Source organism: Phragmites australis, chromosome 5 (assembly GCF_958298935.1).
Source record: "Phragmites australis chromosome 5, lpPhrAust1.1, whole genome shotgun sequence".
Classification (NCBI taxonomy): Eukaryota; Viridiplantae; Streptophyta; class Magnoliopsida; order Poales; family Poaceae; genus Phragmites; species Phragmites australis.
In genome coordinates this window covers 7,037,057-7,064,872 of record NC_084925.1, presented here as the reverse complement: position 1 = coordinate 7,064,872, position 27,816 = coordinate 7,037,057, and the positions used below count along the sequence as shown (strand labels likewise).

The 27,816-nt window shown below is 41.4% G+C and overlaps 1 protein-coding gene and 1 long non-coding RNA gene across 2 annotated transcripts; one reads left to right on the top strand and one right to left on the bottom strand.

Moving 5' to 3' along the window:
• The first annotated feature begins 18,242 nt into the window (after window positions 1-18,242).
• Window positions 18,243-20,825, top strand: LOC133918628 (uncharacterized). Its single transcript, XM_062362593.1, has 2 exons — window positions 18,243-18,395; window positions 19,783-20,825. The coding sequence occupies exon 2, from the start codon at window positions 19,892-19,894 to the stop codon at window positions 20,684-20,686; it is 795 nt and encodes a 264-aa protein (XP_062218577.1). The 5' UTR covers window positions 18,243-18,395; window positions 19,783-19,891; the 3' UTR covers window positions 20,687-20,825.
• Window positions 20,826-20,836: 11 nt separating this feature from the next.
• LOC133918629 (uncharacterized) lies at window positions 20,837-22,201 on the bottom strand. Its single transcript, XR_009909817.1, has 2 exons — window positions 21,229-22,201; window positions 20,837-21,146 (listed from the first exon to the last, which is right to left on the bottom strand). It is a non-coding gene; the product is annotated as an uncharacterized LOC133918629 (long non-coding RNA).
• Between the last annotated feature and the right edge of the window lie 5,615 nt (window positions 22,202-27,816).

The window sequence follows — 27,816 nt, the reverse complement described above, 5'->3', positions numbered from 1 at the left end:
ATTAAAAAACATGCCATGGTTCTATACTATTTCCCCCCATGATTTAGTGGTCAATTTTTTTGTTTATTATGATTTTTCAATTTAATTATTGATAATGCGTCCACACATCTCGGTAATCGCTAAAAATCGTTCGGTTATCGCATCAATTCGGTCGGTTTTCGATCTGTCGGTTACCGCCCAAACCACTCAATTTATCGAGCAAACCGCTCGGTAACCGGTTTACCGATCGGGCAAAAACTCGATTTTTTTCGCTAAATTTTAAATTTTGCCGAATGAATTTTCTCCAACTTTTTTTGAATTTTTGACCGGTAACCGCGGTTACCGCGAGATTTTGGTTACCGCCGGAGCTCGGTAACCGAGCTCCGGTCAGTAACCTTAACCTTGGTGTGAACAAGTTATCTCGTTCATCTATCTCTTCTACCTGATATCTATCCATCCGTTGATTCTCTCATCTACTTTACGATTTTTTTATCTATCTTTTTCATACGAATCTCAACGCAAATTAACGGTCTTAATAGTCTATACATACGTAAGGACATGCGGGTTTAGCGCACGGTTAAATTGATGATTATCATAAGTTCCCCTGCTTGCTCCTTTATAGTTAAGTTTGACGGGGTTTTTTCATGTTAGTTTGACGGGGTTTTTTCAGTATTTGAAATGAGCGATGGAAGATCTGGACACGGCATTTTACACAGGAAATTTGTAGCGAAAGCAGAAACCCGCATAAGAACTGTGCCATCTCAATTGTCGACGTCAAGATAAGAAATTGAAGCACGGCAAAACATACGAGTGAGCAGGATGTTTGCCGTTACACCATTTCTGTTAGCAGTGCAACACAGTACACTCAGTTCCAACGGCTACTACATGTCCTGGCTTTACAACATGCTTTTCTACCAGCCTGGACAAACTGCCCATCTAAACTACAATCTGCAACCGTGAACTGATCAAGCCTCGTACTCAATGTGCAACTTTCACTATTACTTTTTATTAAAATATAGTTATAATATCTAATAAAAATAAAATAATATGAAAGTATTTTTCAACACAAATATATTCATGTGATTTTTATGTTTCCAAACTAAATATTTTGGAAACCAGTGACGATCGAAGTTTTAAAAATTTGATCGGATCTCAATCAAAACGATAACTATTTATGACCGGGGGAGTACCATGTTAGTGAGCTTGCGATCAATAGCCTGCATGGAATGAGATCCTTTGACGTTAAGTCACCGTGATGTGATCACTGACATGTGGACTAATGTAGCATCTAGGACCCTAGATAAGTGGTAAGTATTTTGGTGAGTTTTGGTGATTAATGACATCCATATCATTGTGACTAATAAGTTTGTTTTGAATGATAATTAAGAGGTTTGTAGCATCTAAGCCCCAAGGGCAATTAAGAGGTTAGTTCACAATGTTGTTAGACGATCTTGGCCCCTTAAGTGGATGGTTTAACGATCAAAGGATGTGAACGTCAACATTTAGGATCTTTTAGTTCTAAGTGTCATAAGAAGATTAAGGACAGTTGAGTAGCATATGTTCTCTTTTTCTTCTTTGACCGTACTATAAAGAGCTGAGATGCTAAGAGTAGTAGTTTGACCTAGTTCAATCTAGATTTGGTTGGATGCACACTTGTGAAATTCTTGCACTAGGTAGCTCAGAGAAACCCATGGATGAATTGAGAAGAAGATATAACTTAAAGAAGTTTGAATTGCAAAAAATCTGAAAATGTTGATGCTGGATAGTCCTCCGATTAAGCGTTTGTACACATCGGAGTATTATTTCAGAAGAGAGACTTCAAGTTTGTACACGCCGGATGGTCCTCCGATTAAGCGTTTGTACACGCCGGAGTATTATTTCAGAAGAGAGACTTCAAGTTTGTACATGCCGGATTGTCCTCCGATTAAGCATGTGTACACGTCAGAGCATTTTTCAGAAGAGGAGTATTTCTGGAAGAAAGAGTTTGTAAACGCCGGTTGATCCGGTGTATACATCGAAGGCTTCGCCAAAGTAATACCCAGAGATATATCCATGTGTTCACTGGAATGAACATCTCAACATGGATAAAAAGAGTAAACCAGTTGACCAAAAGCTTTATCGTTTTATGATTAGATCACTTCTTTACCTTACAGTATCTAGACCCAATATTATGTTTAGTGTATGCATGTGCGCTCGTTTTCAATTGGTATTATGTGCTTTGATGTTTATCTAGAGAAGGTTTCACTCATTTGTGATAGATGTTTCATACGTCATGTGATGTCTTGTCATATAGATTCATTTCATAAATATATATGCTAGGTGCTTGTTTAAACTTCTCAAGATTGTGATGAACATGAGCTTTACTTGAGTTGGTGAACCCCTCGTCTCACTCAAGGCATGTGTAACATTATGAGTTTTAGCATATTAATTAATAGCAAATTTTACTCTAATTAAGTTTTTAATTAATTAAACCAAATAAAATCAAGGAAATATGTATATATATACTAGTATGTATATATTCATATATATTAAATTGACTAAGTATTCCAAAATGCACTACCTTAATATCTAAACTTCTTCGTGCATTAATTGATTCATGTACATTTGTTTTATTGTTTTTATGGTTTTTTAAGTGGAGATTTGAAATTGAATGTCTCTTAATTTCAAATCTATTCTTAGATTACATTCAGCTCAAATCCAATTTGAATTCAAATCTTTTTTATTCAAATCATCTTCCAAATCTCAGAACTTTACTCCCATCTCATAATTCAAATATCCCCATTTGAATTTATGCCAAGACCTAACTCAAATTGAAATTCAAATCTATCTTTCGAATTTGTCTCAAAACCCTTTTCTATTTTTCCGTTTTCTTTTTTCTCATCGGGCCTAATCTTCCCTCCCTCTCTGTATTCGCGGCCCGGCAAACCAGCCCATCGGCCTGGCTTCCCTTCCTGATTCTCTCCGCCGGCCCAGCACTCCCCACGCGTACCAGCCCGCTCGCGCTCACCCATGCCCGCACGCGAGCCCAACTGTCCGCATGTCGGCCATCGAGCGTGTGCCCTCTCCGCTAGAGCACCCGCACCTGAGCCATCTCCTTCCTCCAGCATGACGCAATACGTTGTCCACCACCACGACGGCCGCCACCTTCCCGCCACCGCCGCCGCGACGACTGCAACTTGCCCTACACTCTCGCTCTCTCTCCCCTCTCTCTGCCCACACATTACGCCGCCCGAGCGCTTGATTCTGTGCGACTTCCGCGCCCACGCACGCGAGTGACCAGCGCAGAGCCGTCATGCCATGAAAAAGATCGCTGCCGCCATTCTGTTCACCGTGGACAGCACAACGCGTTGCACCGCCTCTCTACTCATCCACCCCCTCTATAAATAGGGTAGCCCGGCCTCTATTTCATTGTTTCCTCACCTAGCCGCCACCACAGCACCGCCGCGCCGCCATTCCTCACTGTTGTGACCTTGCCATCGTCGTTCCATCCCTGTGAGCTTTTGAGCAGCAGGAGGTCGCCACCATCCCTGTGCCGCCCTCCATCGCCCAGAAGCCCGATGGGAGCACACCCATGCCGGAAGCCGAGCTGCTCCGCCGCAACTGCTCCGTCGCATCACCGGCCGCCGTCTAGCTTCTCGTCGTTTTCAAGCTCAGCGAGCATCCCCGTCCCCACACGCAACCTCCTAGCTAGCATGTCGTCATCCTAGTCCTCCCCCTTCGTGCGATCGCATACAACAGCGTGCTTTTTTCCTTCCGTCGCCATGCCATGGTCGCCGCCAGCATGCGTATGCTCTTTGGGTGTGGTTCGGCCATCGTGCCGTGTAGCCCAGGAGCTCTAGGCTCCTTTTCCTTGTAGGTAGATCGCGTGTAGAATAGGGAAGGTGCTGCCCGAGTTTTCTGCGCCACCGTCGCCTTCTTCGGCCACCATCTGGCGCTGCTCCGGTCATGGCTAGCCGCAGCGAACCCTTAGCTGAGTTCCCCATAGCACGTAGGTGACCGGCGTTAGCATCTCGCTGCGGAACTCCGGCGGGAATGTGATTCTAGCAAGCTCGCCAGTGTGGGTTCACCGCGATTGCTCACCGCCATTTCCCCCCTTTGCCGCTCCGTTCGCCCATCGCGCCCGCGCGCACATGCACAAGGCCTCCGTGGCCTGCTAGCGCAACCGGCCAAAGCAGGTCATTGCTCGGCCCAGTAGTAATCGGCCTGCTAGGCCAACCCAGCCACTATGAGTGCTGCATATGAAGCATCAGGAGAGAGAAAGATTCTGATTACGACCAAGGCTTTGAAGGACAATGATGTCGCTTAGGAGGTGAATAGGCGTTTTAACAAAACTTAGCCCCTTTTACTATTTGGCCTAAACTTGAAGCAGAAATGAACTAACGGATTTTTCATAAGTGAAAAACCTAAATATGCTAGGCTCAACTAGTGCACAAACACCCTAAACCAATATGAAGCTTACAATCCTAGAGTGAGACAAAGATTATTCAAATCAAGCAAGGTAACTCTAATCTGAAATTCTGAAATGGCTATTCATCGAAAGTTCTAATTTTACTGTTCATCAGAGCATCTGATACCCTAAATCAGAAGTTCCGATCAGTTCAAAACAATAGATTTTAGAATCATGAAATCAACTCAATGCACATACAAATAAGCATACAAGAATGGATATCATAGTAATGCACATGAATAAGGAAATACGGAGACAAATGATTTGTTACCGAAGTTTGGATATCCACCGATATCCTACGTCTCCGTTGATGATGGTCACACTTGAGCCGGGTCTTTTTCAACCCTTTTCCTCACGAGGTTGCACCCATGCACTCCCCATCTCCACTATGGCTAACTCTTTCTCCACTCCGGAGATGGTGAGTTCCGCAACCACTTCCGGGCCTCCTCAGAATCTTCACTTGAGGAGATCGCCGACAATCCACCACCAAGCCATCTAGGAGACGGTGGTCTCCAAGATTAACAAACTCCCGAACTCGCGCACGATCAACACCGAGTCCTCAAACACATGCAACCTATGCGGCAATCTATGGGCTACCAAAGCACCACACCCTCTCACACATCTCTCTACTCACTAAGCCACCAAGGCTTGATTTTCACCAAATCTTGATAGAGAGGGAAGAGGAGCACTCAAAGGTGGAATATCAAGTTCACAACACCTCACAAGAGCAGCACAAAGCCAGCCAAGCAACCAGCCCCACGAAATGAGGCTAACGGGTATAAATACCCCACTTTGAAAAACTAGCCGTTGGACTTAGACTGCACATATCGGAACTTCCAATCCCCCTAATCAGAACTTTCGATCCCATGCCCCAACGGTTAAAAAACTAGCCGTTATAGCCTTTTTTCCAGCACACATCGGATGTTCCGATATCAACATCAGAACTTCCAATCAATTCAAAACAACTGATTTGAACTATATCTGGGAAAAACCACACATCGGAACTTCCGGTGCTAGGATCAAAACTTTCGATCCAAAAATCCATCCGGACTCGAGACCCCAAAGAAACGTTCGGACCAGTCCGAACAACATCGAAACTTCCGACTCACACATCGGAACTTCCGATTAAACTTTACCCAAACCCGAGAGCCCAAATTCCTAAAACATTGGAATTTCCGACTGACATCAGAACTTCCGACCTTACACATTGGAACTTTAGATTTCAGCACAGCTGACACTATGAAAACGGCGATAACTTTTGATCCCGAAGTCTGATTTCGACGATTTTGGACTCTACGGAAAGCTTATTCAGAGGGCTACATATCCCCAATGAATTTATGATCTCAAACACATTGGATAAAAATTAGAAACACTCCAAAAACTGATTCGGATACTTCCACACTTTCGACACCGGACTCTTAAAGCGAACTCTAAACACAAACCCATCCCGCACTAAGCACATGATTTGAGCACTTGACACAACAATCGAGCAACACTTTCGGCAGTCTCTCTTGATAGTACGGTTATAGATCCTATAACCCGGTCTCCCACCAAACTCCTTGAGACCGGTAAAACTAGAAAAATATATTTTAGTTATACCTTTGCCTTGAGCAATCCTGTCGGACTTGACGAACATACCATCCAAGCTCCGATGCTTCTCATAGCTCTTCAAGGCTTGTCATCAACTCCTTTTCTCTTGCTGACGATGATCATGCTCGCTTCCATTTTGATCTTCACTTAATCTTCCAAAAGCTTGATGAAGTTTATTTGATTGCTTCCCATGCACCAAGCATGGAAGATTTCGCTTTTCACATCATCTTCATTCGGTTCACCACTTATGCATGAACCACAAGCATCAAGCACACAAGTTGTCCATTAAGCTTGTCTTGGTCTTGCTCTTCTGACTTGGCATATTGAAGATCTGAATTCAATTCATGTCTTCTTATGGAACCTAACCCAACTCACCCTCAAGCACAAAGCACATAGGCTAGTCCATAAAACATAATTGACAATGTCATACCTTTAGTTACTTGATCTACATAAGTAACTTAGCCTTTTTGCTTATTGTCAATCTTCTTGAGCTTCTCATTCATCTCATAAGCATCACTAAGAGCTCAATTGCAACGATGCATTTCTTTTGATTTCATGGCATTCTTCAACGAATTCATGCTTCATTTCTTATGCATCTCCTATGGAATAACCTACTAAATTTTTTTAACAACATTGTTAGTTCATAGGCATTGTCATTAACTTACCTGAGTATCACTTAGAGCTCATTGATCTTAATACATATCTCTCATCCATCCATCACCAAATGGAACAATCTACTAACAATTCTCAACAATATTTTTAATCCATAGGTATTGTCATTAATTACCAAAACCACACTTAAGGGCTAGATGCAATTTTAGGCTTAGAGGAGAACATCAGAGAAGGCAAGTCCTATCTCCTTGATCATATTGAACATATGCTTTCAAATAATCTACATGATCAACTTAAAACTGGACTTATTATCGCATGTACTATGTATTGTGCTTACAACTGCTTATAGTAGTTAATACTATCAAACAATTGTCATACCTTACATGTTATCATCCAGAATACATATCACCCTAGGATTTACCTATCGTCGGACGACGCCTTGATATCTAGCATGCTTAGGATTGAATACGTCTCTTCGGAGACATCACTTGATCGTTATCAATGTTAACTCATATACCATGAATCCTTGATGGTTGTGAATACCGTGATGGTGATGAGATCCTTGATGTCATGTGGGATATGGTGGGTGGTGTGTAAAAATGGGTGAAAACTATTTTGGTAGGGGTAGGAAGAGTAGTACTCTGGACGAGGATGTTATTGGGGATTTGAGTTACTTTGTGGTATTCATTTTCAGAAGATGCCTGCCCTGACCGATTAAGGACCGAGTCATTTCGCCACCATGCTTAAGCCACCTCAGTGTAACCATGCGTCATGTATGGGCAGAACTTGACTTTTCTATCAACAGACTGGGTTGGGCATCATATTAGGAGGCTGAGAGCAACGAGAAGTCAAATGACTATCTGCCCCTCTGTTTGAATGTGCAGAGACCAGCAAGAGCTTAAAAATGGAACCTGGCATTTAGTACAAGACCTCTAGTACTTGGGATGTCTCGTAGGAAAGCCCGGCAAGAAAGGTGATTGAAGTCTCGGTATGATTCGGTTCTCCACTTGCAACGGCTGGAAGCTGAGCATATCGTGTGGGTACAGTGTACAATCTCTGCAGAGTGTAAACCTATTTGAATAATCGTGTCCACAGTTATGGACATGCGAAGGCAGAACCTTTTTTACTAGACTCCGGGTGCGTGTCTTGATGAATGAGTATGTGGACTAGATGTCAGTGAGATGAGGTTGTTGGCTAAATTCGTCAGGATCTACGTGGTACTAGAGGTACACCAGATATGATGATAGGGACTACAGAGTGTGGTGTACCCCCTCCCAAAACCAAAAAACTTTCAGATATGACTTGTTACCTAGTTTTGAACAACTTCTAACTGTTTAAAGTTAACAGTAGAGAATACAATTGAGTCCCTGCATAAACTGCTTTGCACTTAAAACTAAACCGTAAAGCATTATCCTTGAATTACCTTTATGCATCTATCAAACACTTGAAGTAGTATGGGGCTTGTTGAGTACCTTCCATACTCACTCATGTTGTCATTCAGATGAGGAAACTGAAGCCAACTTCGCTGGAGGAGAAGGCGAGGATGAAGAGTAGACTTAGAAGTCGCGTTCGCACCCTAGCTGCTTGTGGCTTTGTATCGTTGTCTTCCATTGTGCTTTTGTTGGTAGTTAGGCTAGATTTGTAATATACAATATGGTTTATAACCTTTTGTACTTTGTAACCTTAATGCTTAATGTACGAAGTTTGACGGTGATACTACAACTGTTACACTATGCGTATCAGCTACTTGATCCAGTGACTGATACAGGAGGTATAGGAGATCACGGGAATTGGGGTCTCACAGCATGTAGTTGGGTTCACCATGAATAAGCTTGAGAAGAGAAGTAATATGACAAGATAGATTTGTTTTATGTTATGCATTCATTTGTCATATAGCTTGCACTCTTGTCTACTTTTATGTATTTGTTTTGCATTGCATGTGCATTTGCGGTAGAAAGATCACAAAGGAGAATCACTACTACAGAATACATTTGGTGGGACGTCCCTGTACAGACGGATCTATGGAGCCACCTGTACACAGTTGGCTCCAAACTAGAACAGTCTAAGAAAATGGCAACGAGCAGTTGCAATAAAGCGGGACGCTACAGTATAGACAGTTACAAACTATAACCATCTGTACTAATAGTATAGACGGTTCTAGTTTAGAACCGTCTATACTGTTCCTTTTTGTACAGACGGTTCCAAATTAGAACGATCTGTAAAAAAGGAACAGTATAGACGGTTCTAAACTAGAACCATATGTACTATTAGTACAGACAGTTCTTAGTTTAGAACCGTATGTACTAATAGTGTCATACTCGTTTTGAGCGTATATCTTATATCAATTATTTTATACAATGGTCAACAATGAACGACAGGTGAGACGGTAAGGAAGGTTCGCGTGAGGTTAGAGATTGCGGGTTCGACTCTTAGCAAACGCACCCGTGGTATTTCATGTGAAAAATCATGTGACTTGCGACCGCACCTACATAATAATATATGGGCCTGGTGTGGGTAGGAAAAATATATTTTTAGATTTTTTAGCTACAGAAAACTTAGAACAGACGGTTCCAATAACGATCTGTCTGTACAAATGATTTGTACAGAAGGTTTTGATAACGAGTCGTCTGTACAAATCTGATTTGTACAAACTCTTTTTCAACAGACGGTTCAAAAAAGTGTCCCGCACGGGGTTTCCGAACCGTCTGTACAAATCATTTTTCTACTAGTGAATATCACTCTTTGAGAATGTTGTTCGCTCTCAATGTGAACATACAACTCTACAAGTGTGCTTAAATCTATGTTTGTGCTTTATGGCAATTGAATTATGTCCTAGCGAATTTAGAGCTTCAATCTTTAAGTTCATAGGCAATATGGCTCAGACATTTTCTTGGTGTATTTCCCTCCCATCTAGCCCCAGTTGATTAGACGTCTTTCTTTTCGGTGCTTTGATGCCAAAGTGGGGAGAGTTAGGGGGAGTGGAAGTAGAGACAGGGGGAGCTTGGGAGTTTGTTGGTTCTTTATATTGGAGAGAGTTAGGGGGAGTGAGTTGTCTCTTTAAGGGGAGAGAGTTATCTCTTATGGTGTTTTTAGCTTGTCATATAATTATGGTTTAATTCTTACTTAGCTTAATTCTCTTTCAAACTAGCATGATAGATTATTCTAGTGCTAGGCTTTTCTTGCTTATTGGTATATGCCGTTATATGCCCGGTATGATAGGTCGAACCTTTTTTAAAAATGGGGAGATTGTGTTGTTTAATCTAGCTTTTTATTCAAATCTTTCTCTACTCTTTTGTATTGTCATCAATCACCAAAAAGAGGAAGATTGTAGTATCTGGGCCCCTAGGTAAGTGGTAAGTGTTTTGGTGAGTTTCGGTGATTAATGATAATCATATCATTGTGACTAACAAGTTTGTTTTAAAGTACAATTAAGAGATTTATAGCATCTAGGCCCCTAGGACAATTAAGAGGTTAGTTCAGAATGTTGTTAGGCAATCTTGGTCCCTTAAGTGGATGGTTGAGCGATCAAAAGATGTGAACGTCAAGATTAAGGACATTCTAGTTCTAAGTCATAAGGAGATGAAGGACAATTAGAGTAGCATAGGTTCTCTTTTTTTCTTTGACAGTACTATAAAGAGGTGCTAAGAGTAGTAGCTCGATCTAGTTGAGTCTAGATTTGGTTGGATGTATACTTGTGAAATTTTTGCACTAGGTAGCTCAAAGAAGCCTAAGGATGAGTTGAGAAGAAGATATAACCTAAAGAAGATTGAATTGCAAAAGTTATGAAAAAGTTGTATACTTCGAATGGTCCTCCGGTTAAGCATTTGTACACGTCGAATTATTATTTCAGAAGAGAGACTTCAAGTTTATACACGTCGGATGGTCCTTCGATTATGCATTTGTACACGTTGGAGTATTATTTCATAAGAGAGACTTCAAGTTTGTACACACCGGATAGTCCTCCGATTAAGCGTTTGTACACACCAGAGTATTATTTTAGAAGAGAGACTTCAAGTTTGTACACGTTGGATGGTTCTCCAATTCAGCGTGTGTACATGCCAGAGTATTTTTTAAAGGAGGAGTATTTCTGGCAGAAGGAGTTTGTACATGCCGGATGGTGCGGTGTATACACCGGAGGCTTCGCCAAAGTAATATCCAGAGGGATATCCATGTGTTCACTGGAAAATGGATGAGTACAAGCCGGATGGTCCGGCGTGTACAGATGAGGCTTCGCTGGAGCATTTGTTGCAGTAACGGTTAGTTCTAGGTGGATGATTCACACCGGATAGTTTAGTGTTTGGAGCTTGTGCACGTTGGATCATCCGGCATTCACGGAAAATATGGGTGATTGGGCAACAGCTAATTTTGGATCTCTAGCCTATAAATACCCCCTCATTTGGTCTCAGTGGTATCTTTTGCGAGCCAGAAGAGCAGAAACACTTAGTGTGTTATCAAGAGGTAAGGGAGTGCACTAGAGTGGTTTGCAAAGTCCTTAATTGAAGATTAAGGACATTATTATTGTAAAGAGAGTAGCAAGTGTGCATCTAGCTGTAGTCTAGGATTGATTGTGGTCAAGTGAAGCTATTGGTTTGTTATTCTTAGTGGTTGACAACTCTTAGCCGATCGTGGTGATTGGAGGTGTCTTGGTGAGCTATTAGAGTTCTTGTGGGAGTCCAAGGGATGCTTTGTGCTTGATTTGAAGCCCGTCAATCTGGAGATGGAGAAGTGACTATCACTAGTAAGCACTTGAGCCTTGGTGACTCAAGTTGAGCCTTGGTGGCTCAAGGAGAGTCTTCGTGACTCAAATGAAGCGATATCCTTAGTGGATGCTCTAATAAGGACTAATGGGAAGTGCCAACTTCTTAATATCTTGAGAAAAATTCAGTATCTTCTTGTCTATCTGTTTACTTTCCTGTATTTATTTTAAAAATTTACATTCTTACAAGCTAACATTCTGCTTTCACTTTGTATCATAGCTTGCATACTTTCTTGCTCAACTTCTCATTGTAGTTGCTCATCTAGGATAAAATTGTTTACTTACTTTAGAGTTCGGTAAAAATAATTTTAATTAAGATCCAATTCACCCTCACTCTTGAACCATTCAATTCTTTTAGCCAACTCTCAGTTAACCCCATATGTCAATGACAATATCACGGTGCGACATAAATCGAAGGAACCCTCTCGCAGCCTGCTCGGCAGGTCTCCCAGGCAAGGTGCAATGTACGTCAGTCCTTTTCTATGAAGAATGTTAAGGGCCTCTTTGGAGACCTCCTTTGGATTGGAGGATTCATGTAGGATTCAATTTCTAAGGATTTTTTCTATAGGGACTCTTTGGAATATAAAAATGCAAAGGAAATAATCCTATGGAATTCTTTTCTATGTCTCAATTTCACAGGAAAATAAGAATGAGGTTAGAAAGAATCCTGGCGGGAAAAAGAAAGTGCGATCGGTCATCCCTCGCTCCAGTCGTGTCGCTCTCATGGGGGTAAACTTGCGTCATTCCGAGTTCATCCTTAAAGGGAAAGCAACACAAAAATAAACGGAACAAACGAAGCCTCCCTTCCACGCAGCTGCACGCGCGGCCACTGGCATGCAAATCCACCCCTCAGCTTGTTCCACATCAGCAAGGTACGTTTCATCTTCCCCAGCAGCCAGGTACGTGCCCATGCCTCAAGAAGTTGCAGGTGAGATTTTTTTTAGTGTTACCGACCAATATTCTTAGAGATGACATCAATTCGGTTGGTGCCTGGCTTCCTCTAGGAGTGTTTAGTTTGCAAATTGCTGAAAGACAAACGCACATACTAGTGCATACGAGGAGATGCCACGACAGTTTATTGCTTTAGCGATACGAGGAGCTACTATTCCTGCATTTTTCCTATAGCTAAAAGCAATAAGCCGAAAGACAAACGCACGTACTATTCCTAGTTTTTCCTATCGCTAATCCCTTTAGGCAGTGCAAAATCAGAACGCACGGTCTGTCTCGTAGTTGTGAAGAAAAGTCTTTGTCTTGCAGTTGTGAAGAAAAGGAGAGATTCCCTTTCAAGGTGCAAAATGTTGTCCCTAATAGCCTACTATATATACCCTACTATATATAGTTGGTAACACGGTTCACCTTACCGACCGAAGCTCGGTTACCGAGCTCCGGCGGTAACCGAAAATTCATGGTTACCACGGTAACCGGTCAAAACTTTAAAAAAATTCGGACAAAATTCATTTGGCAAATTTGAAATTTGAAAAAAAAAATCGTGGTTACCGAGCGGTTTTTGCGATTTATCGAGCGGTTTTCTCGAATTTTCCGCATTATCGGTAACCGCTCGGTTTTCTCGATTTATCGAGCGGTTTTCTCGATTTTTAATGAAGTTCAACAAAAAACCCAAAAATTATCTCAATCTTGTAAAATCAATAACTAATTCATCTGAGCTTAAAATCAAGTGAAACAAATTTTGTTGGTTTTCTTGTAACATGATCTACATGATAAAAGTATTTATACTCATAAAAAAGTTCAAACTTTTCTGTGATAAATTGTATTTTTTAAACCAAGTTAAATGCATAGTTTACTCTTTGCAAATCCAAAAATCATGAAACTAATTTTCTTAGTCTTCTTACATGATCCTATGTCTTTTAAAATATATGAACTCATGAATTAGTTATTGTAACATGCATGATTGTGTAAATGTGTTGCGACTAGATTAATTCATAACTGATCCATCACACCTCAAAAATTAGTGAAACCACTTTTAGTAGTTTATTTATACTATGATTTACGTAGGAAAAATAATAGTAGACATGAAAAAGTTAATTACAGTGTTGCTTATTAACATATTCACTTTATGCTTGTGAACTTTGTAAAAATCATAGAGAAATTAATAAAACTCTAAATAAAGTGAAATCAATTTTAAAGATCCTCTTAAGATACGTTTTACACAAGAAAAATATGTGTTTGCATGTTAAACTTTTTCTTAACATGAGTTAATAACTGAGCCGCACGCTTCAATTTTTTTTTATCTTTTTCAAACTTCCTCCCTATAGAATATGATGCAAACGATATTATTTTTGAAAAAAATTCATAGAAGGTCTTAGAATTGTGTTTAGTATATTTTAAGATTTTTTTTAATTTTTTAATTTTTTTTTTCAAATTTTTTGAATTCAAATTCGGTTACATTCGGTTTCAGAAACCAACCGGCACGATTTTTGCTCGGTTACCGTCGGTTTTTTAAACCCTGACTGGTAATGCCTAAGTGGTTCACCATATCAATCTTCCCAGGGCCGTTGCCCGTCTCCTCCACCCCCAACCGGACGCCGATGTTAGAGCCTGACCGCCGCGCCTTGACACACAGCAGTGTGAGCGCTCGGGGGACCCCGCCTGCGGCTCTTTTGTCTGGTGATTAAATTAAGTCAGACCTTCTTTTTTTTTTCTTTTGCTTGTTACTAATTTTACTAATTGATGGGTACTAGCTTGTGTGATCCCTCTGAACGTTTCGATAGGCTTTGGGTTTACTTGACACGATCTCTGATAGGTCTGCAGTGGAGGATCTAGGGATTTCAGGAGCCTGGGCTGGGTGCAGGCTGTGCTCGTGCGGGCTGGGCTTTGTCAAAATTTGATCGGTCCTAGTCACGAATTTTCTCGTAGCCTTCATAAATGTACAGAGGTGGACCAGGACAGAGCCCGGACAGACGCCCAAGGTCACCGGGCCTTGAGTTCATCAGTGTTGGTCTGTATGATCACAAAGTTAGACTGGTGCCAAATGCTCTGCATATCTAGGCATATATAGCACTGTTCAATAACTCTTGTTAGAAGTAATTTGGATGAAGAGTGTGATGCTGAAGCCTAAGGAAAACTGACCATACTAATTGACCAAGTACCACCAAAGCTTGTTTTGTTTCTTTGACTCCGTTAGGTCTCTCTCAATGCTCCAAGCTTGTTTCTTAAACATTAATTAGTATACATGTAAGCAAAATACTGATGTGACAAGCTATTTAAAAAGAAAAGAGATGTAGCTTGTTTCTTATGAAAGAAACTAGCTTTTTCAGCAATCTTAAATGATTGTGAGACAATAAATTACTTTAGAAGATCTTAAAAATAAACAACACATATATGCATTGAAAGTTTATTTCTTAACCCTAATTTTTTACACTCTCTCCTCTAAGATATCACCTAAGAAACAAAGCATTGGGAGTGACCTTATCCTAAAATATGTGAAGTTATGTTCTTTTATAAAAACTGAACCATAAATAAACAAAAAATATTTCGATTAAAGAATACTTTAGTTTCACCATATTTTTATTAAATTTGCTAACATTTAACAGAGAAAGCAGTGTTTGAAGTGGTCTAATGGACATCTTGTCCTTCATGCCAAGTAAAGAAGAGCGGATATGGAACTATTAAAGCCAACTATCCAGTTTTGTCATCGTATATTTACAATCAAGTTGTGTAATCCTTTTAGAGCAAATGAAATGCTTGGTTTAAATTGGTTTCACCATCATATATTTTGGAATGTGGGCTATAAATAGAGGTTTGGCTGGTTCAAGGATGTAAGCAAGCATTCCATTACAACTCCTTTGAGCAATTGCCTTCCTTCTCTCACTTCTCTTGGCTTAGTGATTGCATTCTTAAGAGTGTGAGAGCATCTAGTGCATAACTTCGAAAAGTTTGAGCATTAAGGTACTAGTGATCCTTCAAGCAAGCGTAATCGACTTGTTACTCTTAGAGGTTGCCGCCTCCTAGATGGCTTGGAGGTTGTTGCGCTGTTGAGTCCTTCAAGGAAGATTGTGAAGAGCTACGGTGGTGATTGTGAGGGGCTTTAGCATGCCTTGCCAGAGCGGCGAAGTGCTACGCTAGTGGAATCGAGGTATTGAGTAGTTCTTGTTCTATTCCGGCTTAAGATCAAGTTGATTGGTGTGAGCTCTTTCTCTTGTGAGAATTGAATACTTGATAGAGAAGTGGTTAGAAGCTTAAACTCACCTCAACATGGATTAGGGATGATCGGCAAATCTTCGATACCGCGGGATAAAATTTTTGTGTCTTACTTTGAGCAAATTTACTTTATAAAATTTATCTTTCTAGAATATAATTTGTTGCCTGTCACCTTAGGATTGCAAACCTTAACTTAGCTTTTAGTTACTTTCATATTGCTTTAGTGATCTTTAGTTTAATTCAACAAGCTTTCTTGATCTCTTAGCATTTAGTTTTTAAAACCGTCTATTTACCATCCTCTAGTCGGTATCCTAGATCCTACACTCGCGTTCTATGTCTTGCTGCTATTATCGAATGAATCTAATCGGGGCTTGAATCTACTATGAATTTTAATAGGTTGTTTCTGCTTCTATCCGACTAGACTTGATTCATATTACTTATCTGGTTTCTGACTTCAATCGCTCCTCTCCTCCCTGTATAATCGGTCTTGGGAGGCGTAGTGTACTCGAAGTATGTGAGTGTAACCTTTTCGAATTGTATTGCTTCTGGATATGTGAAGGACTATTTTCTAATTTGGTGATGGTTTTCGTGTAGAATATGATGAACTGACTGTAATACCGACGCACACCTTATTTACCCCACGACAGCTATGAAACCTACCATATCGAGTTAAGAACATAAGTACGGTGGGTACCGTCTATATAATATACCGTATTTCTAGTAAATTTTTTAATTATCAAATCCTCTCATTTCTAATATCACATTAAGTTACACATGGCGTGCCGTCCAAAAAAAAAACCCTAAACCTAAGCTAATGAGGGTACAATCCATACACTAGTACTTTAACAAATTGGGAGTGCGCATTTTGATACTCTCTCAGGACCCAAAATATAGTTGATTTAGCTATCTCAAATATAAATCGTTCTACACTTTTGACACACTTTTTCATCCTTATTTCCTGTTTTACCCTTCTTGATTGCACTATTTCTGGTTGCCCTCCCAAATATGCACCATTAAATCTTGTGTCTAAACCCCTGCTTTTTTCAGCTTAGGATTATGATAAACTAGTTTATTTGTTCTGAGTTGAAATAAACAGTTAGCTTATTTATCCAGATTATTATTAACTGAAGTTCAGATTATAACAATTTCATAAACTATGAAAATGAGTTTATTTCATCTTGTTTTAGTCTTTTACTATACTACATATCGAATTTGAAAGAAATTACCCACCAATGCCACTCTCCCCCACACCTGAATCCCCGGTCCACTATTGAAGGTATTGCAGACTTTTGCCATCTAAAAACAACTATCCAAATTTAATAATTCAGGTTGTGAAATAGCTCACAGTTTATTTTCCTCTAGCTTATCACAATTTAACCTATTATAATCTATTATTTATAAGTTGCTTATTATACTCTAAACTGAAACAAATAAAGCCTAAATCTGAAATGGGGAAAATGCAAAAACACCCCAAAAGCCACTTGGCTTTTGACTTTCCCCCCAAAAGTTGTTTTGTTGCAAAAGAAATCCCCCAAAAATTTGGCTTTGTTAAAAAAACAACCCCAAAAATTCAATTTTAAAAAAAAAATCACAAAAACTTTTAAACAAAACTAGAAACAATTTTAAGACCTTTTGTGATTTTTTTTCAAAAATAATATTCTTTGCATCATATTTTTTGGAGAGGAAGTTTGTAAAAAAAGAAAAATTGCAGCTCATTTATTAATTCAAGTTAAATGCATAGTTAATTATTTACTAATCCAAATATCATGAAACCAATTTTTTTAGTCTTCTTACATGATCCTCTATCTTCTAAAAATACATGAAATCTTGAAATAGTTATTGTAACATGCATGATTAAGTAAATGTGTTGCAGATAGATTAATTCATAACACCCCAAAAATTAGTGGAACCACTTTTATTAGTTTACTTAAACAATTATTTGTGTAGGAAAAATAATGGTAGACATGACAAAGTTAAAATAACATGAGTTAATAAATGAGCCGCACATTTTTCTTTTTTTCCCCAAACTTACTCTCCATAAAATATGATGCAAAGGATATTATTTTGAAAAAGAAATTCACAAAAGGTCCTAAGTATTGTCTCTAGTTTTTTTAGATTTTTTTGGTTTTTTATTTTTTTAATTTTTGAGGGATTTTTTCAACAAAGTCAAACTTTTAGAAGTTTAATTTCTGAGAAAAAAGTTAAAATCCAAATGACTTTTAGAATTTTTTGCATTTTTCCCATCTGAAATACTTGAAACCGATCCGCGCGCAAGCGGTTGGCATGTCAATTTTTTTTATGTTAAGATCATCTAAGTAAGTACTTAAAAATTCATATCCTATAATACTATTACAATATCTTCTAATACTATTATAATATCTTTTATTTTTTATATTTTCAACAACTACCCTATTTTCAAACGTCTATTACTATCCACGTACCCACTCTACGAACAGTCAGGCACAGCTGTGCAGTAAGGGAAGCCGAACGCTTTTGAGACCTCCGCTACAGGTGGCAGCTGCAGAATGACACACGTCCCAGAATGAATTTCAGGCTTCAAAAGTTTCCCAAAAGTTCTGAAATCCGTCTGCACACGTCCCTTTCTAAAATCGCTTTTGAGCTGGCCTAGGAGTATATAGATAGCTTCCTGACGCGCCTTCTCTATCATCCCCCTTTCTCACTACCACCCCCCCCCCCCGCCCTCGCCCCGAGCGGATCTGCCTCTAGAAGCAGTGTTTGAAAACTCTGCTTCGCTCCATAAAGGTCCAGACGGCCGACGTGAGAGCCTGGCCGCTGCGCCTTGACCGCCGCAGTGTGAGCGCTCGGGGGACCCTGCTGCGGCTCTTTTGTCTGGTGATCAGACCTTCCTCTCTCTCTCTCTTTTTCTTTTGCTTGTTACTAATTTCTTAGGAGCAATTAGTGCAGAGTGCCAGAGTGTGATGTTGAAGCCTGCACAAAACTGATTATCATAGTAGCGTGAGGAATTCTTCATTCAACATTGCTCATCTGCGCTGATCTCTTAAGGTGGCATTTCGATACGCTTTGGGTTTACTTGATCTCTGATAGGTCTGTATGATTACAAAGTTAGACTGGTGCCAAATGCTCTGCATATCTAGGAATATATAGTACTGTTCAATAACTCTTCTTAGAAGTAATTTGGATGAAGAGTGTGATGCTGAAGACTAAAACAGACCAGACTAATTGACCAAGTACCACCAAAGCTTGTTTTGTTTCTTTTACTCAGTCATCCTAAAATATATGCAGTTATGTTCATTTATAAAAACTGAACTATAAATAAGCAAAAATATTAAATTTGCTAACATATAACAGAGAAAGCAGTATTTGAAGTTGTCTAATGGACATCTTGTCCTTAATGCCAAGTAAAGAATGGATATGGAACTATTAAAGCCAACTATCCAGTTTTGTCATCGTATATTTACAATCAAGTTGTGTACTCCTTTTAGAGCAAATGAAATTCTTGGCTTAAACTGGTTTCAGAAAATAATTTATGGAGATCATGACAATCTTATTCTACACCATATTTCAAACATGTGAAATTTCAGGAAAGAAAATTAGTCATAGACCAGCATCTGGGATATAGCAGTGTAGTTCAAAGCCCAAACATGCCTTCAAATTGAGTAAACCTGAAGCTCTAAGGGAAGAAATGCTATGCACCAGCATTGCTAATCGATCTACCATTTCCACCGTTTGTGACCAGATTGCATAAGAGTTTTGTTATGATTCGAGATCATAACAAGGATAAATATCCGCAAAGAGGATAGCTAGGCGGCGTCAGCAGCTAAGGATGGCAGATTTAGACTATAGATGAGAGAGACTTAATTAATTCTCGTAGCTTAATTCCAAAGGGGTGCAGACTGCTCTTTATATATAGAGTCCAACCCTAAATAATTCCATCTAACTTAACCTATTCAGACTCTATCTCAATCTCTAATCCGATTACAACTCCTTTATTCTTTCTAAAGCAAATATCTTTCCTAATCTAACTTTCCTAACTTATCTCTAACTGATCTTAACTTCCAACTCTACTTTATTTCTTTTTAACTATATCTAAGCCGAATATCTCTACCAACTTAATCTGCTGTCATTGCTTCTTTCCTTTCTTGTGCGCCCTTTCCTTGTTGCCTGTAGTACATGATCCCGCACATAACAGTTTTCTACGAATACATTTGCAAATCAGAGCAGCTCACATCATTCTGACCCAAACAAATATGTGTTTCAGATTTTGTACAAGAACCGCTCGTCGCTGACGATCTGAGCCGCCCACCACGACCGTTGTACGTATCTAGCTAGCTCACCATCATCACCATCACCTGAGACAAGCAGCTGGTATGAGTTCACAGCAGCTGATGCGCATGGATGAAGCCCTGCACCAACAGCCTGCGAACCGGCCAGCATCGGAGGATCGCAATGACCATGGTTTCTCATTGCTCACGCTGATGGGATTTGCATTCCTGACCTTCAATTCGGGCATGGCGCTGTATAAGTCGAATGGAGACTTGGCAGCCATCACCTTCGTGGGCTTCTCCTACCTGGACCTCGTCGTGCTCTTCTACTACTACCTACGCTGGTACGAGAGGACACCCCCGGAGTCACCCCGGCGGGAACTCTCTCGTCTTCCGTTCGCGCATCCTTTTTCTCACCACGGAGACTTGGAGGAAGCTCGCGCGTCGCCGGGGATGGTTACCCCTCCTCGCGACCGCCGCTTCTTTTGGCTCGCGACGGCCGCTTCGCGCATCGCCGGGGAACCCTCCCCAACGGCAACCATACTCACCGCGATGGCTTCCGGCATCCTCACCTTCAACTCAGGCATGGCCATCTACCGGTCGCAAGGCGACCCGTGGGCCGTCGCCTTCGGGGCCTTCACCTACCTGGACCTGATCCTGCTCATCTACTGCCTGCGGCTGTTTGGGCGAGTGGATGACCCCAGCTTCTGTCGCGTGAAGGCATCCGTGTGGGTGCTGACCGCGCTACTGGCCACGATGTTTGCTTGGAAGGTGGTCACCGTGATGCCGCTTGCACTGGCTGTTATGGTGGGGGGTATGGCCGGCGCTGCCGTGCTCGGTTGTTTCTACGCCTTCTTCGTCCACCGGGAGACAACCAGCAGTCATCCTGCTCGTGCGTAAGGAGGGCTGGGCGGCTGTGTACATGCAAAGCTTAGCTAGCAGCCCTAGCAGCGTTTTACCATGCCATATGCACGGAGAAACTTGACATAGATTTTAATTTCCTATCAACCACCAGATACTTTATGATTCATATCTTGGTCCACTGTATCGTCTTGTGTCAAAATATTGCGCTTGTGTATTATCTGTGGTACAAACCCACCTTACAAATGTGTGCGCGAGCGTGTCATGATTATTGTTTAAACAGAACGCACAGCTCAAATCACAAGAGGCATGCCGATACAAAATACCTTGCTGATCACATGGCAAGTGCTTAGCAGATCAGATCCAAAAGCATTGCAAATGGAAGGACATTGTCTACACAGCAGCAGCTAAAAACTATGTACTACATGATATAAATCCCTACAAATTCAGCCACACACATCCCTACAAATCCAGCCGTTCTTTATCCTAATTCCTACCTCTGCATCGCAAACAATAGTAATTAGAGAGAGAAAAAAGGGGAAAATTTGACCTCGATACTGGGCTAATGGCATGGTATTTACCTGTATGCTGGGTTGGACGGATTGGGGAGATAGCCGGGTTGGACAGCGGCTTGCACGAGCTCGGCCTCGGGTTGCTCGATCTGCGGCGGCGGCAAGCTCGGGGTCGATGGCAGCGAGGACGGCGGCGGCGGCGAGCTCACTTGGTGGATGGTCCACCTCCAGTCATCTGCTCCATCGGTCGACGGGACCTAGCTGCCCAGCGCCCACTCGCCTGCCCCGCCGTGCGTGCTGCGGCCCGGTCGAGCGTCGGGGATGAACTCGGGGACGAAGGGGTTGAAGGGGAGCACGGGGTCGATGTCGACCGTGCGAGAGGAGATGGGAGAGGCCGAAGCATGACGACGACAAGACATGGCTCGGGCTCTGGCTCGGGCTCTCCGGCTCGCCGATGGCCTTCTGCGTTTGCCCCAGCGTCGACCCCATCCCCGCGCTCAGCCGTTGGTCCTGCGCTCCCGCGCCGGCCGCGGTGCCACCCCTGGATCGGAACCCGGAGATCTCGGGGAGGAGTAGGAGGAGGCGGCAGCGGCGAGGCCCAGATCCATCTTCTTGCAGGCGAGGAAGGAGGTGGCGACGGTGGATCCGCTTTGGTGACCGCGGGATCAGACCGATCTCCTCCGCCCCGCCGCAGTGGAGACGGTGCACCAAAGACCGCGCCCGACCGAGGAGGAAGGGTCGAAGCCCCTAGACAGGCCTCGCACCCACCGCTGCTGCCATTGTCGGGGACGTAGCTCGGCGGCGGCGTCGGAACTGGCGGAGAGCGAGAAGAGAGATGGGGAAGGGAGAGCGAGGGGCGACCGAGAGATGGGAGGTGGGGAGGAGAAGGGCAACTTATATAACATGTTTGGTTCTACGCCCGCAATAGCCCCGCCAAAACATGGGTGCTGACTGGCAGCACAGCGGCCGTTTGGTCGAGCGCCAAAACACTGGTTTGCCGTGGCAAGGTACCCTCGCGTGTTCATTTTTGTGCCCACCCACCAGCGAGACGGCGGCGGCAAAATCATTCGCTAAGGGTCATTTGGTTCTATGGATGGGAGATGGTCATCCACGAAAACGTAATATTTGGTTTTTTTTTAGCATATAATATTTGGTTGCAAGCGCGAGTGGACAGGGTGGTTTGATTCATAGAATATTCGGTGAGGAAAATCTCAATTTTATTTGGAGTATAAGGGTGATTTAAAAATTCTAAACATTTTAATAAGTAAATTAGGGCTCGTTAGCAACCTATGTTAATTAATTTGATTTAAAAAGACTGAACCAATATTTAATTAAAATTCTTTAAAGAAATATACTTTTATAACTTGTAGCAATTTTTAATGTCATAAATAAATTCCCAAAAATCTGAAAAAAATTCACTAATATTCTTCTAATGTGATATACTAATTTATAAAAATATTTTCAATCCTAGGTTATTTGGTGAAAAAGTGAGTCTATTTCTAATACTCCATTTATATGCATTTGTATAATTTTATGTGATATTCTTTTTTACTTCAATTTGAATTCAAACAAACATGTATAAAATTCATCCAAATGCTGCACAATAAATTTGTAAGTTCACCAAAAGATCATCATAAACAACTTAGCTCATTCAACCTATCCAACTAAACAAAAAACTAGCTCATATTATCCACTCTAATCATACGAATCAAACAGAAAACTGACTCATCTCATCCATTCCAACCAAATAGAAAATTAAATCATCTTATTAAAAAAACAGTAATAGCCATATCCCATCCAACCTCACCCTTCAACTAAACGGACCCTAATTCAGGTGAGCCAGCGATTGGCGGGGCGCGGGTGGGCTCAATCCAAACAGCTAAGGGTTTGGCGTAGTTGAGCTGAAAAGTTAGACCAAAAGCGCGTACCGATTTTCTAAACAACCAACTGCAACAATGTAAAAATAACACACTTTTTTTAAATAACCGTTTACGAGTATCATAGATGTTTTTTTAAATAAAATTTTCTATGATTAGTGAAGATATTGCAAACGTTTTTTTTAGAAAAACCGTTTGTAGTAACATCACATACAGTTTTAAGAAAATAAAAGTGTTTGTGATTAGTGAAGATATTGCAAACATTTTTCTAAAAAGCCGTTTGTGATAACGTCACATGCGGTTTTAAGAAAAAATTGTTTATGATAAACCAGACATCGTAGGCAGTTTTGAACTTCTCAATTATCACAGTTGGTTTTTGGGGGAAAAACCTTCGGTAATATTTAATCGCAGACGGTTTTAGTAAAACTTATGTGATATCACGTCACTTGTGATTGATACTGTAATAGTGCAATGTAGACACCTTTATGTATATTAGTGCACAAACATTTTAAAATAGACTCTCTAAAAATATAAATATTTTATGATATGTGCATCCAAATTTGGGCTATCGATTTCTATGTGACTATATATGTAGATTGGACAAATAAAAATGTTATGCATAGACTTGGATTATGTCGAGAAATTGTACATAACTGCCAAATATTTGTATTGTAAATATAGGGATAGATGCGTGGTTCTAGAAGAATATCACATAAAGGGGCATGATATTTATACCGGTTCATGCCTTTGAGTAGATAATAGCCCTACGTCATATCTTACCATGATTAATCTGAGGATTAGAATTCACAACAAGGGGTGTGTATAGATTTAGTCATAAGAGATTAAGCGGGTTTCTCCATGCTCCTACTGCTAAAGCTCTAGCCGAATGATGGTAATTTTGCAACTTGTTATGAGGCTTAAGCTCCTGTAGATTGGCATGTCTTGGACATATCCCCTCCCCTCCTTTTATAGTCGGGGTAAAGATGGCGTACCTCACCCGAACTCCTCCAAGTGCAATCCTTTCTAAATGACCATCTCTAGAATATCTAGGAAACTCCACCTGAATGGAGGATAGTTTCCCTATTCGATACGATTACCTTTCTTGTATTTTATCTCTATATCTTTCTCCGTGATGGTTACAAATCACATCGGATCAAGTACATACATAGGCTCATCATACACCCCTTATAGATATACGGTATTTATAAATATATAATAATTATTATATATCATCGTCAGCTAGGCCCCTAACTCGGCTTAGAAGAGGATTGCTGGTACACGAAGAATTTAATTTTTCCAAAGTTTATCTTAGTCAAGTAATCCCTAGATCACACATTTCCTAATCGGGAACACTTCTGATCACATAAGGAAAATCCATCCAGAGGAAATTTTGATCGAACTAAGTCTTAAAGCAAATGACTTTGACTAGAAAATCCGAGTAAATCGTCAGCTCCTCCATCCTTATCCTCAGTGACTCATTAACTGTATGGACTTCTGAGAGGATGGTTAGACCCCTGCTAGACCATCTTGGAGAATGGGGCTAAATGATTTAAGTGTGTTTAGACTGCCACCATACCTTGCCGACAGTCGAAAGGTTGCGACTATCATTAATGCCAGACGGTGCCATTCTCGTCTGTGAGGTGGATGCCTGCGGGACGGTGTGCCCTTATAAATGGAGAGTCCCCGGGCACTATCCCACAAACTCGCATTTACATTGCTCTAGTACTTGAGCCAAAAAAAAACTCTCCCTTGCTTCGTCTTCCTTCGACCTCCTAGCAATGGCTTCCTAATCCTCCTCGTCACTGAGGGAACTAAGGATCCTGCCACTGGGACCTCCACCACTCTCGCCGATGGGGCCATTGCCTTCATCGCCGGCCTCTCCACCTAACGCTCCACAACCATCTCCCACCCTCTCGGCAGCATCCCCCGAGATCATCGCTATTTCCTCTAATGAGGAAACGACAGGAGGTGAGGAGTTCGTCGAGGTTGAGTTTGAGTGGCCACACAAACTCTCTGACCTTGGGAGCTAGGCTCTGCATAGGGAGGAGGTCGACTAGTCTCTCCTCGAGGAGGAGGCAAAGAAGGAAGAGAGGGAAGTCATGAAATGCTTCAGCTTCTCATTCTCCACTTCCTCTTCTTCTTCCAACTACAACAATGACGATGGGGCGACGAGCAACTTCATCTCCATTAGCATGCTACACTGGGAGGAAGGAACCAGAGGCGTAGGCTCTTTTACTAGGTTTCTTTTCCTTTCTTAGTCATTCTGAGTCGCTAATGTCTTAGACCATCTCCAACCATATTCCCTTTATTTCGTTCCCTTCCCGATTCCCTTCCCCGTTCTCATTCCCTTTATTTCCTCTCATCTCCAACAGCTTCCCTTCGAGGGGAATCGCGAAGGGAAAGGAGAGAGAATCCCGTCCTGGAGGGAATGACCCTGGGAATCCCTTCGTGACGGGAACCGTGAAGGAAAACCGTTGAAGCGCTGAAGGGAACGAAAATTCCATCGTGAAGGGATTCTGGACCCTGAAGGGAAACCGTTGGAGATGGTCTTAGGGCTTGAGGATTTTGCAGTGCGACTTAGCACCTTTTGATGTAAATCTTTTATCTATCTTAATGAAGGGTGTTTATCAAATCTCTTTTGTATCCTTGTTGATTATCTCTTTTGGTGTTAAGACTTTCAACTTTTTCGAGTACTAGCCCTTGTCCAAATATCATCCTTCCTCATCAAGAACTACATTCAATTGAATAGGATGTTTGACCTGGTCAACAACTCTTTTAGATAGAGAAACACCTTAGTAAAAAAAATCATGTGAACGGGAAAAACTCTGGTCGCAATAGCACTTGAGTACTGACCAGCCGTCACTTTTCCCTCCTCGATCAACATTGCATTTAATGTGTGTCACCACTCGAGGGTACCTAAGATGTCAGGCCGCTGGTAAAAAAGAAAAAGAGAGAAAACATGGTGACTTAGTCATAAAAAATGTTATCATTGCCGCGGACGTGATAATCATGGCATCATGGGGGGAGCTGTTGTCACCCCACTCACCTTTATAACTTGAAGAGGTAAGTTACTGTTATTCCTCATGCCATAAATCCTCAGCCATTTTAGAGAACTCTTCTCCTTCCTTAGACCTCTATTCTCACAGCATTCTGCCATGGCTTCCTCCTCGTATAGATGGCAAACCTCGGAGATGAACAAATCCTGACTCAACAGGATGGAGGGGTGTGGGGAACCGCCCAGATAATATTCCAATTAGTCACTAAGTCGATCATTTGTGGAATCACGACTCTCATGACTAACCGGAATATCACCCCGGTAGTCCAGACATGTGTTTTCTTCCAGGATTGGAACACACGCCTTTACAATAAGCACATCACACAGGATATAATAAAGAGCGAGTAATTAAAAATAAGTTATAAGTCTTTAGGTAATTCAAGCTTTACAACAAAATACATGATTCAAACATATGTAGAGTAATTACGCAGCAAACAGTACACAACTATAAAAGGTGGGTAGCGCCGGTTGCCCTAAGGTGCCACCCCAAAATATCCACATACAAGTAGTAGGCACTACTCATGCCCGTCGCCAACATCGGCGGGCGTAAAGTAGCCAAATACAAGTTCTTTCTCACCTGGAAAGCAAAATAAGCACGTGAGTAAGAAGGTACTCACAAGACTTAATCCATAGTGAGCACTTATAAATAACACGACTCCAAGGAGAATGCATTTTTGGGTAAAGTAGCAAAAACTTGGCCACAAAGGGTTAAATGGTATTTACCATGCGAAAGTGATTTGGACTCAAGTGTAAGCACCTACACCTAACTTAATATCCTTGTACCACAAGATCATCAACATAACAAAGTTGTACTTGAACCGTAGCAACTCATCGTCAGCGTCACCATCCACTAACCATCATACCACAATAACATCGTAATATCGAATCTGTATGATTGATGTGGATGAACAATAGCTTGCTCATGATCGAGAGCGCGCTAATTTGAATTGATCTTATACCCTACAGGGATACCTCTTTAACAACACGACATGAGGACCATTCGGCTTGTGCCACACACTAAAGTACACATAAGGGGTACTCGTGATAACCTTTCCCAATTGAACCCCAACCGTTTGAATATGCACCTATAGGTGCGGAGGTCCACTAGGGCTACTCCCGGAGCACCCCAGTTACGCCTAAAGGTGTGGAGGTAACTAGAACTAATCCTCGAGCAAACTAGATACTTCTACAAACCTATTATTCCCAGCCCACCTTTACGACGTTACCTCTACAAGCCTATTATGCCCACGACACCATAAACCCACAAGCCAAAATGTCAGAACTGCAAAAGGTATTCGGCTTATCTACCATTATATTGACTTGTGGTTAGTACAGAAAGTGCTTAAGCTAACGGCAACAACAGATACAGTCCTACCGGAGGAGGCTGTCTTTCTGAGGGCTAAAACCTTAGACAAGATCATGGCAGCTTACCTTGCAGAGGTGAGGAAGCTAGAGAAGAAATTCATTAGACTTGAGGTCATGTACATCCCAAGAAATGATAATTGCCTCGCTAATATTCTTACCCGACTAGCCTCCTCACGATCTCCAAGACAACCCAATATCTTTATAGAAAGACTCTCGAAGTTGTCCGTGACATTGAAAGATGACGTGACCGAATGAGTGGTGGTCCAAGAGACCTATAACCAACCCGGGAGCTTGCCAGGAATCAACGCTTCACAAGGAGTCGCAGAGGAACTCATAGCTCCACTAGAATATGAAGATTTG

What these genes read in the sequence shown, in the direction of transcription:
- LOC133918628 (XM_062362593.1), top strand. Translation starts at nt 19,892, where the DNA reads ATGAGTTCACAGCAGCTGATGCGCATGGATGAAGCCCTGCACCAACAG.